Raw genomic sequence first — 13,629 nt, 5'->3', positions numbered from 1 at the left:
CAGAGCGAAAGCGGATGCTCACCGTAAATCATCTTGTTGGTGTAAACCAACCGAACAAATTGGTGCAGCCTGATCGGAGGCCTCAGGCACGCAAAAACGCTCTTACCAGACAGACCATTCCATGAACTTGGTTCCCAGGAGTTGCCCAAGGGCCAGCCCTGAAAATAGGCCTTTCTTGGGACTGGGTGGGTTTGAGCAACCCCGTCTGCTGAGTCAACCCTTTGTCACACACAAGGCGAACACTTGAGAATCATCCTTTAGCAGGGCTGGGTTGAGTTGTGAGCAGAGCCACGAGTCTGGGCATGACTGCTCATTCGGGTCCCTCCCAATGTGGTGAGGCCAAGGGGGCCCGAGACTGGAGGGGACAGTGAGGGTGCTGGTGGTGTAGAACCTTGTGTCCAGAGGGAGGGAGGGTCCTCTGCCGAAGCCTCCTGGACCCAGGCAGAGCTTTCCCAGTGGCCCCCAGTGCATAGCAGTTCTTCTGGGCCTTGGGCCTCCTCTAGCCAGAGGAGGGAGGTGCTCGCTGAGAAGCCAGAAGTGCCAGGCCCTATCTGGCCCTGCATATTTGTTCTCTCTAACTCACTCTAGAGCCCAGGAGATTGAAGCAGCTGCCCGGGGCTAGGGCTAGGCAGGGCAGGCCTCTAGCTCACCCTCTACCCTTTGTGCCTCCCCACCTTCCGCGTATTGTGGGGTCACCCGCTTGGGGAGCCCTTTCAGACCCAGCCTAGCATGGGAAGCGGGCCCTGACTGGTAACGCTCTGCCTGCAGTGTTCGGTAACCTGTGGCAACGGCACCCAGGAACGGCCGGTGCTCTGCCGAACCATGGACGACAGCTTCGGTGTCTGCCGGGAGGAGCGGCCTGAGACGGCCAGGATCTGCAGGCTTGGCCCCTGTCCCCGTAAGCCTTCTGCATGCAGCAAGCCCAGGGGAGGGCGGCGGTCCAGGCAAATGCGGCTCTTCCCACAACTGGTCGAACTCAGCATCTGTGAACTTGAAGGAGAAGCTAAGCCCGCCCAGGCCTAGGCTGGGACCTTTCTCTGGCAGGAAATGGAAGGAACTGGCATTTGCCATGCTCATCTCCAGGCCAGGCCCTAGTGAAGGATGGCGTGGACTCAGTCCATCCCTGCCTTCCTGACACTCCCTTTTGGTCTGGGAGACAGAAACCGGATTCACAGTGACTGCACATCGGGGCTCAGCCCATGCCCATGCGAGTAGGGGGTGCCTGTATGAGTAGGGGGCGCCTGTCGCCCTTCAAGGAGAGCAACCAGAATGCTGGCTGCATGTAGATGCCTGGCCAAGTGCTGGACACACGTCAGCTCTTTCGGTCCCCACAACCGTTGAAGACGTAGATCCAGTCATGAGTCCCTTCTGCGGAGCAGGGAGCTCGGGGGGTCAGGTGTGCCTCCCCCAGCTGAGGAGAGGGTAGATCCAGGATTCACTTGTTCCCTGCACTTCCAGAGCCAGCACTCAGGGCACTGCTCAGCCCAGAGCAGGGCACGGTGGGGACTTGGAGGGCAGTACAGACATAAGGAGGTGCTGGTAGGGCCTGCGTGTGGGGATAGTAGCTGAAGCTACTCTGCGTAGCTGAGACCCGGATGCTTGGTGTGGGAGAGGCAGGACTGGGCCTGGACAGGGTGCTTGGGGCCCATCTGTGCCGAGGGAGGCCTTGCAGGCCACACTGGGGAGTTGGGGCCCTCCTGTCACCCCCTCCCTGGGATGCCAGAATCCAGGGGGCCCTTCTGCCTGGGGTAGGTGGGTTGGGTGCCCAGACCTGGTGCCCCAGCAGCCAAGACTCCTTTCTTTTCCCTCTAGGAAACGTCTCCGATCCCTCCAAGAAGAGCTACGTAGTTCAATGGCTGTCCCGACCAGACCCCAACTCACCAGTCCAGAAGACCTCGTCAAGTAACCGGCCCGTTTATAACTCTGTCTCTGCCCTCCAGTGCATGCCCTGCGCCTTGTGGAGCTTGCCGTGGGCTCCCCTCCTCTCTTTCTATGGAAAACTGCCCTGACTCTTCCTGAGCGCTCTCTTGGTTGAATCTGTTTTCTCCGGGCCTCTGTGCTCGGCTGTCCCCTTTGGAGCCGCCTGGCCGGGAGGGCCAGTCTCGCAGCGGCACGGCCCGGGGCACCGGCCTCTTGTGGGGGTGCCAGGACCTCGCGGTGATGGCTTTTAAAGGGGCAAAGATCTGTCGCGGTGCTGGAGGGGCCAGAGGCCAAAGTTTGAATGTGACCACTTGGTGACCGCCTTGCGGGGCCACATCCCTCCAGGCTGGAGCTGCGGGTCGGAAATCGAGGCGGAGCCCGCCCGTTCTCTTTCAAACGCCGCTTACCAGCGAGGCAAGGCCAGAGGGGTCTCACGGGTGTGCAGTTTTGTTTCGCCATCCTGGGCGCCCGGCCCGTTTCCGGCAGTGTGTCGGCGGCTCCCTGGCCACCTCTGCTGTTGCTGCTGCTGCTGACCCTGTGCTGTGTGTCCTCCTGACTCGTGTGACTGTGGCCTGCTTCCTGTGGCCTTTGTGTCCAGCTCACACAACCCTTGGCCCCCGTACCCTGTCCCCTTGGGGGTTCAGGTCAAGCAGAGGAGGCAGGGGACGTGTCCCCGCAGTGGGACATCAGGACACACCACCACTTGCATTTTCTGTCCATTCGCTCCAATGGCCTTTCTCATCGTGCACACACGACCCTGTGCACGGGCGCGAGAGAGTGAGAGTGAAAGGCTGTCTCATGTGGATGCGGCCACCTACCCATGTGAACAACTACAGAATTACCTCAATTTTTATCGCTTTTTTGCTTAGATAAAACTATGTAGAAGATGCCTTAAAGTTGAAAGGTAACAGAATTGGCTGCTAGCAACCCAGGCAGGAGGCAGGCAGTGCAATCTAGAGGGAGGTGGCCCGCTCATCCACCTTTGGTCAAGGGTAAGGCTTCCCAGTCCAGTCTGTACAGGGCCCCAGGCACAGGCTCACCTCTGTGGAAAGGAGACCCGCTCCATGGCCTGAGCGGCCCTTCGGCACTGACTGTTGTTGGAGCCCCGGGCACTCTGCTGCCGGCGCTGCCTTACACCAGAGGGCGACTGGCCTGGCCCTGGGCGTGACCAGTGTAGCACTCCCGCCGGTCACCCCTCACTCTCCCCAGCCCCGTCCCCTGTTCATAGCATCCCCGCTGGACAGCTCCCAGCCCTTCCCTGGCACTAGTTACTGTTATGTAAATACTCGGTGTAACCCATACTAATTCTCATGACTGTTAACTTCCAACTTTGACTTAGGCAATGCGAGTGACATGAGTGACTCTGGGAAGGTGCAATACGGAATATGCACTTTGGTTTATCAGGGATATTTTATTAGTGTTTTGTATGTATTCAATGACGTATTATATAGGTTCCATTGTCGTTGCTTTTCTGGTTTTTTTATGAGACAACGTTAGTGTGTGCCAAAGTGACTGTGAAAATGACCTTTTACTCTTACTAACAGTGGAAAGACTTCCTGTCATGCATCCCACAAATAAACTCAATAAAAGTTCAGTGAAACTGGGTGCTTGGGTCTGGCACGCTGCTGCCTCCTTCTCTTCATCTCTGTGACCAACGGTGCTGCAGGGCTGCAGGTGCCGTTCTGGTCCATTACTTCCTTGGTTTCTGATTCCAGTGACTTTTCTGTCCCCCTTACCCTGCCCAACGTAGATACTGAGGGCCCCTCCCCCACTGAGGCATGTGGCCCCTCCTCAGGCATTTTTCAAAATGTGACAGCAGCTCGTGCAGACACCCCACCGGCATTCTGAGTTTTGAATCCTTAGTGCTAAACAAGCACCTTGCAGGAACACCTTGACTGTCTCCTTGTGGATAAGTTCTCACGGTTGGGAAAAGGGCCCCATGTGAGCTTCTCCCCATCTTTGGGATCCCAGCCCATGGAGTGGGAATATGGGGTTAGTAGCTGAGACAGTGTCCAGGTCACCATGCCCTGAGCCACCATCAGGCCACTACCCTGGCTCCGGGCACAGCTGTCAGCCTTGGGTTACCTGTTCAAGGAGGGAACAGGTCTGTCTTAGGAGAGTCTTAGGAGAGTCTGGGTTGGGAGAAGGGCAAGGCAGCCGAAGGTCTGAGCGCCTGACCTGTGACATTTACACACGGGTGTGCTCAGCTGTGCCTGCCTTGTCTCCCAAGGCCTACCCTCAGGAGCCACAGGGCCTGTGTGTCCACTCCCCTTGCTGACAAGAACCACACAGCAGGTCAGGGTCCAACCAGGGACCTCCTAATCTGGGGCCTGGGCCATGTCCTGCCAGGGGGCATCTCTCCCTCCCTTTCCCATGAAGGGGTCCTGTTCCAGGGAGGAGGGAGGCCATGAGAAAGGACAACCACCCAGCGCCATGGAGATGGGCATCAGGACACAGGGCCGGGTTCCAGATGCCAGCCTTCGGGTGGGGTCACAGTAGCTGTGGCTGGGGTCAGCCTGCCCAGAGCTCTGATCATTGAAAGACTCCCAACTCAAGAGACGGGAGACCAAGACAACTGTGTCTGATGAACTGCGTCCACTAAGTCTCCTTGCCCAAACAGATCAGGAGAAATACCTGCTGAGGGAACCTTGCCTAGAGCTGTGGGCAGACCACCAACAGGGCTGCTCCGATAAAACTTGGATTACAAAACCAGGTGGAGGGACCGACTTGGCCCACAAGAGTGGTTGGCAGACCCTTACCCTAGACTGATGTGACACCCGCTTCTCGGATCCCAGCCTGGTGAAAGACAAGTGAGGGAGATGCTTGTTATTTGTGTGAAGGAAGAGACACAGGTGACAGGAGAGGGTGTCTGTGTGGCAGGGGTGACCCCAGTCCCAGCAGCACGGCTAGGCCTGGCTGCATCCTTGTTGAGGCCTATGCCTCTGGCCTCCCCGCCCCAGCTGATGGCCAAAGCCTGGGGGAGATGCTGCACCTAGTATTACCAAAGCCCCCTTGTATCTCCTTGAGGGCTGTCATGGTGGTTTCCACACGCTTACCCCAGTGACTGCCAGGGAGCGGGGAGGGACCAGGAGGGGAGAAGGGAGCAGGGGCTCTGAGCATGACCCGCCCAGCTTCAAACAGGACTGTTCTGGTTTCATCTGTCTCAGATATTGGATATCTGTGTAAAATTTTATCCAAGGTTTTAAAACCCTGAAAGCCACATCTCAGCATCTTTTAGTCTGATTTCTGGAATCGACCCTCAGCACAAGGCCATCTGCCTTTCCCCTCCACATGTGGGCCTATTTCTCCATCTCAAGGTTAGGAAGACCAGGGCTTTTCCTAAACAGCCTATCTGTCCTTATCTCTTCATACCCTGGGTCCTGCACCTAGTCATGTTTCCTCCTTATTTTGGCTCAGAGTCCAGGTTGGGTCCCTCTCTAATGATACGTGCCTCTGTGTATTCTTCCCTGTAGCACTGACATTCTAAAATCCATGATTTCCTTGTTTTGGACTTGCTCAATTATTCACATTGGTCTTTTTCACCTTTATGCATTCTTCAATTCACTGTTCTAGGCTCTGGTATAAAGGTGCATCCAGATACAGCTCGGGGCTCTGCCTTTTGGAGCTTCAAGATAATGAAAAAGTCAGGCATTAGTTACCTTATCCAACAACTAAATGTGGACTTGGTAGCTGGGATGGAATGCTGGGAAAGGGAGACCCATGGCACCATAAGACCACATACTGGGGGATTTAACCTGCAAGGGAAGTCAAGGGATGCTTGCCTGAGGAAGATGTGTTTCAGCTGAGCCTCGGGGATAAGAGGAAGAGGGGAGGCACAGTATGTGCAAAGGCCCTGTGGCCACAGAGAGCACACTGCAGAGCAAGGCAATCAAGGCCTGAATGAGACTGGAGAGGTGAAGGGGACGGGTCCTCGCCCTGAAAACAATGGAGGAGCAATACAAGGGCTTCAGTCTGGACGGTGACAAGGTCACATCTCCGGCTGAAGAACATCATTCTGCTTGCAGCAGGATAGCTAGATAAGAAGGAGGAAGAATGGAGACAGGCAGGCAGAAAGGAAGCTCTTACCACGTTGCAGCCAAGAGGCAAGGTAGCTTGGCACTGTGGAGGCAGGAGAGAGGGGAGCGTGGACACATCTGAGAGCATCAGGGGAAATACTGACAGACCTGGAGATGACCGCACAGGGGATGCCCGGGGTCTGGCTTGTGCACATGAAGGGCCATTCTCTGAGATGGGTGGTGCCAGTGAAGGCCATGGGCTTGGGCCAGACATGTGGAATCCACTTTTGGGACCACAGGAGTTGAGGGGTATCTAGTAGCCTGTTGTGTCCAAGTGTTTGAAGCTCCAGGAGTTTGAGGTTGGTGTCCAACTAAGTAGGTTGCCAGCCTGTAAGGGAAAATTATAAGCTGGAGCAATGGCCATGCAGAGGGCAGATGTCAGAACCACGGGCCCTGAATGGGAGAGGGCCTGCCTGTCTGTTATTGTGAGAACTTTCAGTGAGCTAGCATAGCTTCACATGCAGATGTAGAACGTGCCCTGCGTTAATGCACAGAGTAACCACGTCAGATGTGGTCCCCATCAGTGGCTGCCCCTTCCCTCCCTCCTTCCTTCCCACCTCCCCTCTTTCCTTTCTTTAAATAGGAGATGAGTTCACCTGGGAGACTGAGGGGAAAGGAGGGCACAGCAGAGGTTTATGTGGGAAAAGTTTGAAATGCCCATTATGAAGAATAGAGAGTGACTGAGCAGGGCACATAGTTGGAGGGTTGGGCCCATTGAAGTCAGTGATCAGGAATTTATAATGGACCAAATATCCCCTGTTATACTGTTAAATGACTTATTCTTTTATGTTGAATGAATTTTTGTAAATCATCTCAATTTTTGCGTTGTGTGTGAAATTAGGTGTTAAGGGAAAGGGAAGGGGGTAAAAATTCAGGAAGAAGACAGAGAGTGAGAACAAGAGGAGTTGGATGGGTCATATTAATACAGCTGCAGCCAGGGTTGGAGCCAGGCCAGGGAGAAGACAGCCATGAGGAAAGAGGGAAAGAGAGAGACAACTATGGCCTCTGCAGAGAGTCAGGGCTCTCCATACAAGACAGACCGTGGATGACCAGATCTTGGGTGGGAAAGAAAGGGGAGGATGTGCTGGGCAGAAGAATTAGTCTATGTGAAGGCATCAAGCTCTGGAGCACTTTGGAAAATGGCCAGAAGCTCAATGTGGCAGGGCCACGTGGTGGATGAAGCAGTGGCAGGACATAAGGCTCTCAAGTAAGTTGAGGCAAGTGGAAGAAATCCCAGATAAGTCTGCATGATTTTTAATTTCTATTTAGTCCCTTTTCAGAAACAAAGATCATCTGGAGAGTCTGGGTGAGGATGGGAACAAAATGTGGAGGAGTATGGTGAGGCCACAGCCAAGGCTCTGGGATGCGCTCTTTTGGGTGTTAGGAATTGGTTCTTTTAGGTTTAATTTTGTTAGAGTTACTGCGTAAAGATTACTGTAGAGTCAAACTGTGCCAAAGAATGTCATTGGGGTTACCACTGGGCTATCAAATGTGAACATCTGATAAAGTCCCATTCTTTAAGATGAGCTTGGAATCACTCCCTGAGAATAGACAGGCCTCATTTCTGTCTCAGACTTTGAGAGATACTGAAAAACTTGCACTCAGTCAGGGCCTGCTTGGAGGAGGGGAGCATTGCTCACAGCTTGTGTGGCAGCACTCAAGGGTGGGGTCCCCGGATCCACTCTGCCCAAAGGCTGCCCGATATCAAAACCACACAGGCTTTCTGTGTGAGCTCGCTTGCCTCTGTGCTGTCTCTGGGCTCTTTCAAATGCCTCCTCCAGAAAACTGCTTCCTGTGGGGGAACAAGGTCCCCCTTACCTGTCCTTTTGTTATTTTTCCCACTTTTCTCTTTCAGAGGGCCGCTGCCAAGGTGACAAGTCAATGTTCTGTAGGATGGAAGTCTTGTCTCGCTATTGCTCCATCCCAGGCTACAATAAGCTGTGCTGCAAATCCTGTAACCTGCAAGACAACCTCACCAATGTGGACGACAGGGCAGAACCACCCTCTGGGAAGCACAATGACATTGAAGAGCTCATGCCCACCCTCCCAGTGCCCACTCTAGTCATGGAGGTGCAGCCTCCGCCAGGCACACCCCTGGAGGTGCCTCTCAATACTTCCAGCACCAGTGCCACAGAGGACCATCCGGAAACCAACGCTGTGGATGTGCCCTACAAAATCCAGGGCCTGGAGGATGAAGTCCAGCCACCCAACCTAATCCCTCGACGACCGAGCCCATACGAAAAGACCAGGAACCAAAGAATCCAAGAGCTCATTGATGAGATGAGGAAGAAAGAGATGCTCGGAAAGTTCTAATAAAATGGAAAGATAGCATCAATAGCATTTTTTTTTTTTCTTGCTTATAGAGATATTCCATGGGATGGCAACTCCTGTGTTGTGGAGATGAAGTCAGATTCCTGATTCCAAAAGATTTGGGGAAAACAAAGAGGGAGAATAATGTAAAAAGAAAAAAAAATATATATATATATATATGTCCTGTACTGAGGTGGAGTGTGGGTTGGAGAGGAATATAGAGGTTCTACAACCCCCATTGATGAGGGAAGGCAGGAGGGATAACTCGGAGAGAGAAAACGTTTGCCCCAAGTTTCTGAGCAAGTGATTGGGAATCTTCTTTTCCTTGTGGTGACCACCTTGCTGGAGACACAGGACATTTCCTGCCAATCTGCAGACTGAGACACAAGCCCCATGGGACTCTTGGGAGAAACGATGATTTATTTACTAAGTGACCAGTCACTAAGATGAGTGCGGTGAAGTGGAGGCCATGAACTCCAGTCTTCGAGGTGGTGAGGCAGGTGATGAAGATGAGTGTGGTGGCCAGCTGGCACTCCCAGGCTCTCCCAGGCCTCTTTTATCTTCACTAACCCCGGCCTTGCTTGTCGCCTCTGGCCAGCCTGGCCTCAGACCCGGGGCTCCCCAGAGAGGCTCTCCCCTTCCCCAAGTGCACTGGAAGGATGAGGGAGGCATGCACTCTGCTGGAAAGTCCAGTGAGTGGGCAAGGCTCACTTTTTTGTGTGTGTGAACATGCAGCTTAAACTTCCCAAAATTATAAGACCCAAGCACATTAGCTCCTTAGCTGGGCCTAGCCTGCCATGTAATTCTGAAGCTTTTCATGTCCAGGAAAGTTCTAAAGCCTTTGTATTCTCACCAGTCATAGATCTTAGAGAACTCTTTCTTATTTCATTCCCCATTCTGTGGATGAGAATACTGGGCTCACGATAGGTGCTAAAACCCTTTATCGGAACCTGTGCATGTGTGTGTGTGCGAACCTCTGCAAGAGGTCCAAGGGACAGAGTAAGGGGGTAAGAAACAGTGAAGGGACATCTGGGATGATGCTTAACCTTCCAAATGGTTGAAAACTAGCCTCCCCATCTCCCCAGCAGAGCCTACCTCTCTCCCCTCTGCCACCATGTTCCACACTTGCTCATACATGTCCCAGTGTCTCCAAGGAGCTTGCTGGCTCCTAAGAACCAAACTGGAGAAACCTTTCTGAATTCTCTCATAGTATCACTTCTTTAACAAGATGTAGTGTGAAGCACTTCTGCACCCTCGTCTCTTTATCATTAGGAAATGTATCCATGGCTTTCCCTCGTTGGTTGAACCCATGACAGCTGGTGCTACTCACGGGCTGAAGGGCTGGGCAGTGCTTGCTTGGGTCCATCCTAGAATGTCGAGGAAGCTCCGGACTAACCCTAGCCAGAGTATTACTCAGTTTACACAGCTTGGGGGCCACAGAATGGGAACACTCCCTTCTCAGATCACAGCAGAGCAGGGCTGTGTGTCTTGGGGGCTGGAAGACTTTAGGGGGGGGGCCCAGGTGGGACACACCCAGGGGGATCTCTCTTCTGCTGCAGGAAGAAAGATGCCCTCTGGGAACTGTAGGCCAAGTGGGCACGGCCCCATATGCCATACTCAGTGCCTTGGGCCATATATCCACAAAGTTCTCTAGACTAGATGGTCCTCAGAAGTCTCTCTGTGTATGAAGGCAGTGTTCACCCGCTCTGAGACACTGCAAATTTCCACTGAGCTTGAGACAGGTGGAGAGCTGGCTTAGCAACAGTCCGGAGCTTCCAGAGCTGGCTGAGAGGCTTCTGCAGCCTGGGGAAGGCAGAGGATGTCTTTGAGCCAAGGTTTCCCAACACCAGGTTGAGACTCAGAGGTCCTCTTTGTCCACTGCTCTGCAAAGTCAGCTGAGGGGCCCAAGAGTCACTTCATGTTCGTGGGAAGACTAGTGCTGGAGTTTTGGGACCTGGCTCTCTGATCTACTCCTTTTGGAAAACCCATGGAATTTCACATATAAGCCTTTCATGTGTACTATAAAGTTGTTTGTTTGTTTGTCTGGAGTATATTATAAATGGTGCTCAATAGCAAAGTCTTTATCAGATGAAGCATTACGACTATGTACTCCTGTCTGACAGGCAGCTGCCACATGGGTCATTTTGGTGCTGAACTCACATCACAACATTTTATCTTACTGATGATAGCAATCAGTACGTTTGTTTTTCTGTATAGTAAAATTTGGCTCCTTGGTTTTATAACTTATTAAAGTCAAAATGTCTGTGTTTTTGCACATCATGCCTGTGTTTGTTTGTTACCTTGACTACACTTGTCCCCCATTCCCAGCCTAAACTTGGGCAGACAGAAGGATATGCTTCCCTCACAAAGCCAAGAGATGTGGAGGGACACCAGTAGGCAGTGAGCCAAGGCTGCACAAGTCAGGATCCCATGAGGGGCGAGAGGTGCCCAGAAGGACCGACCTCTCTCCCAGCTCCCCGTGGAGTCAGTTCTCCAGGCAACACGACTTAGCCAAAGGCTCCCAAGTCAACCTTAGTTCAAGGAGGAGACACCTCCTCCTCCCTGACTGCAATCCCTTCTCTCTTATAATTAGGTTTCCAGAAAAAAAATACTAGATGTTGAGGTAAATTTTAAATTCAGAAAAACAGCAAATAACTTTTGAGTATGAAAATGGAACACACTTATACTAAAAGTTATTTTTTGTTTCTCTGAAACTCACATTTAACTGAGAATCTTGAAATTTTATTTGCTACATTTGGTAACCCTACTTACAATCAGTATTCTACTTTTAAAGACAGGTGCATGCTCTCTGGTCCTCTGATATTAGCAGGTATTGGGGAGGAGGGAGGTTGAAGGACAGAAGAGGTGATTTCTTCTGCTACCCTGACCAAGTAGGAATCAGGCAATGTCACAGTGCCGGGGAGAGGGAACAATCAGAAATCTTATTAGTTTGTACAGGGGTTATACGTGGCTTAGGAATACACAGTATTTCTCCTTGTTCTTTGCTATAATTTGTTTTGACTCCTTTTTTAAAAAATATTTATTTATTTATTTATTTATCTATCTTTGGCAGCGTTCGGTCTTCGTTGTTGCACAAGGGCTTTCTCTAGTTGCGGCGAGTGGGGGCTACACTTTGTTGTGGTGCACGGGCTTCTCATTGCGGTGGCTTCTCTTGTGGCAGAGCACAGGCTATAGGTGCATGGGCTCAGTAGTTGCAGCACGTGGGCTCAGTAGTTGCGGCTCTCAGGCTCTAGAGCACAGGCTCAGCAGTTGTGGCGCACGGGCTTAGTTGCCCCACAGCATGTGGGATCTTCCCGGATCAGGGCTCGAACCCATGTCCCCTGCATTGGCAGGCAGACTCTTAACCACTGTGCCACTAGGGAAACCCCTTGACTCTGTTTTTATAGTACAGTTAGTTATTTACAACGGGGAAGAGGAACTCGGAATGGGTATGTGTGAATGTGTGTGTTAGCAGTGGAGAGAAAGAGCCTTGGGTGAGCAGAAACTGGCTGGGACTAAATACCTGGCAAAGGTAACTCATAACTGGATAACCCAGCAAGGTTATTTTAGAAAACAGGCCCTGGGTTGTAGAGGAAGTGGTAAGGAAGGCCCAATCCATGCTTCCTGAAGAATGTTGATAAATGGTTAGGAGGAGCCAAATGATGCCATTACTGAGGATTTGGCCACCACTCCCTCCTCTGGGCACCGTCTGAGTCCCTGATTTGCATGCACAGAGCAGCCATGCCATGGTCATACCCAGGGGTTTATACTCCACTGTGAATTCTTAGCCCAGGGGAACACAGTACACTCCCGTTTAGAGGCTGTGTAGCCAATTCCCCCCGAACCTCATGACCCTACACTGTTGTTGCTTCATCTTTGGGGGCTCCCTCAGGGACTAACCTCAAATACACATAAAAGTTACACAAAGACAGTGTGTGAGTGCCCCACGGGGCACCGAAGCAACAAATGCCTTGGTTCAAATAAGATTCTTCTAGTTTCTTTAGGTGAACACTTAGATCACTGATTTTCCACCTTTCTTTTTTAAAACTCCATGCATTTATGGCTATAAATTTCCATCTATACAGCTGTAGCTGCACCCCACAAAATTTGGTATTTCATACATTTTTTGTCATTTCATTCCAACTAGTTTCTAGCTTCCATTGTGACTTCCTCTTTCACCTAAGAGTTATTAAGCATGTTGCTTAATTTCCAAACATTAGGGGGTATTCTGGTTATGGATTGTTACAGATTTCTAGCTTATTTTATTGTGGTCAGAAAACATTTTGGGGCATATTCCAACTCTTTGAAATTGGTTGAGGCTGGCTTCATGGCCCATGATGTGGTCAGTTTTTTTTGTTTTGTTTTGTTTTTATTGCACATGTACTTGAAAGAATATGCAACTGGTAATTGTTTTTTATTTATTTATTTATTTAGGTTGCGGCACATGGGATCTTTGTTGCGGCATGCAGGCTCTTAGTTGCGGCATGCAGGCTTCTTAGTTGTGGCACTCAGACTTCTTAGTTGCGGCATGCATGTGGGATCTAGTTCCCTGATCAGGGATCAAACCCGGGCCCCCTACATTGGGAATGCAGAGTCTTACCTATTGGACCACCAGGAAAGTCCCACAACTGGCAATTGTTGAATACAGTATTCTATATAGGTCTGTGATGTCAAATTGGTTAATTTATTATTCAGATCTTTTGTATCTTGACTTAGTTTTCTTCTTGTTCTATTAATTTGATAGAGAGCTGTTTTAATACCTCCCACTGATTGTGGATTTTTCTATTTCTCCTTGCAGTTTTATCCATTTTTGCCCTTCTTTTTAAAAAATAAGCTATTTTACTATTTTGAAGTCTCATAATGGGAGCATACAAATTTCTAATTGTATCTCTTGTTGGTAACATTATCCTTTCATCCTTATGAATTGATCAATTTTATTAAAAAAATTTGAAAATTTCCCCCCTAATATTAGTATAGCTATATCAGCTTTTTTTTTTGGTTAGTGGTTGCACAATATAACTTCTTCCATTCTTTTACTTGCAAATTTCCTAGATCTTATGTGTGCTATTTGTACTTTGTAAACATATAATTTTCAATATCATCTAACACTTTAATCTTTTGATTAGACCATTTAGTCTATTACATTTAATGTCATCACTGACACCAGTGCCCTTCTTCTACCTTCTTTTGTGCTATTTGTGATCTGTAATTTTTTTTTCTCTTCTTTCTTGCCTTCCTTTGGATTGGGTGCTTTTTTTTCCATTCCATCTTAGCCCTATGGTAGTTTTGAAGCTACATACTACTTTTCTCTTATTTTAATGAG

At 50.4% G+C, this 13,629-nt stretch overlaps 1 protein-coding gene across 1 annotated transcript in view; it reads left to right on the top strand.

The window, feature by feature from the left end:
- The window catches only part of ADAMTS2 (ADAM metallopeptidase with thrombospondin type 1 motif 2), a 245,389-nt gene extending 236,833 nt beyond the window's left edge, over nt 1-8,556 (top strand). Inside the window, exons 20-22 of the mRNA XM_060008222.1 lie at nt 769-898; nt 1,813-1,902; nt 7,852-8,556. Coding sequence (XP_059864205.1) covers nt 769-898; nt 1,813-1,902; nt 7,852-8,309 — 678 coding nt within the window. The 3' untranslated portion in view covers nt 8,310-8,556. The remainder of the gene's footprint in view (nt 1-768; nt 899-1,812; nt 1,903-7,851) is intronic.
- The last annotated feature ends 5,073 nt before the right edge of the window (nt 8,557-13,629 follow it).

This window comes from Delphinus delphis, chromosome 3 (assembly GCF_949987515.2).
Source record: "Delphinus delphis chromosome 3, mDelDel1.2, whole genome shotgun sequence".
In the NCBI taxonomy this organism is placed as follows: domain Eukaryota; kingdom Metazoa; phylum Chordata; class Mammalia; order Artiodactyla; family Delphinidae; genus Delphinus; species Delphinus delphis.
This window is presented reverse-complemented; position numbering and strand designations above follow the sequence as displayed.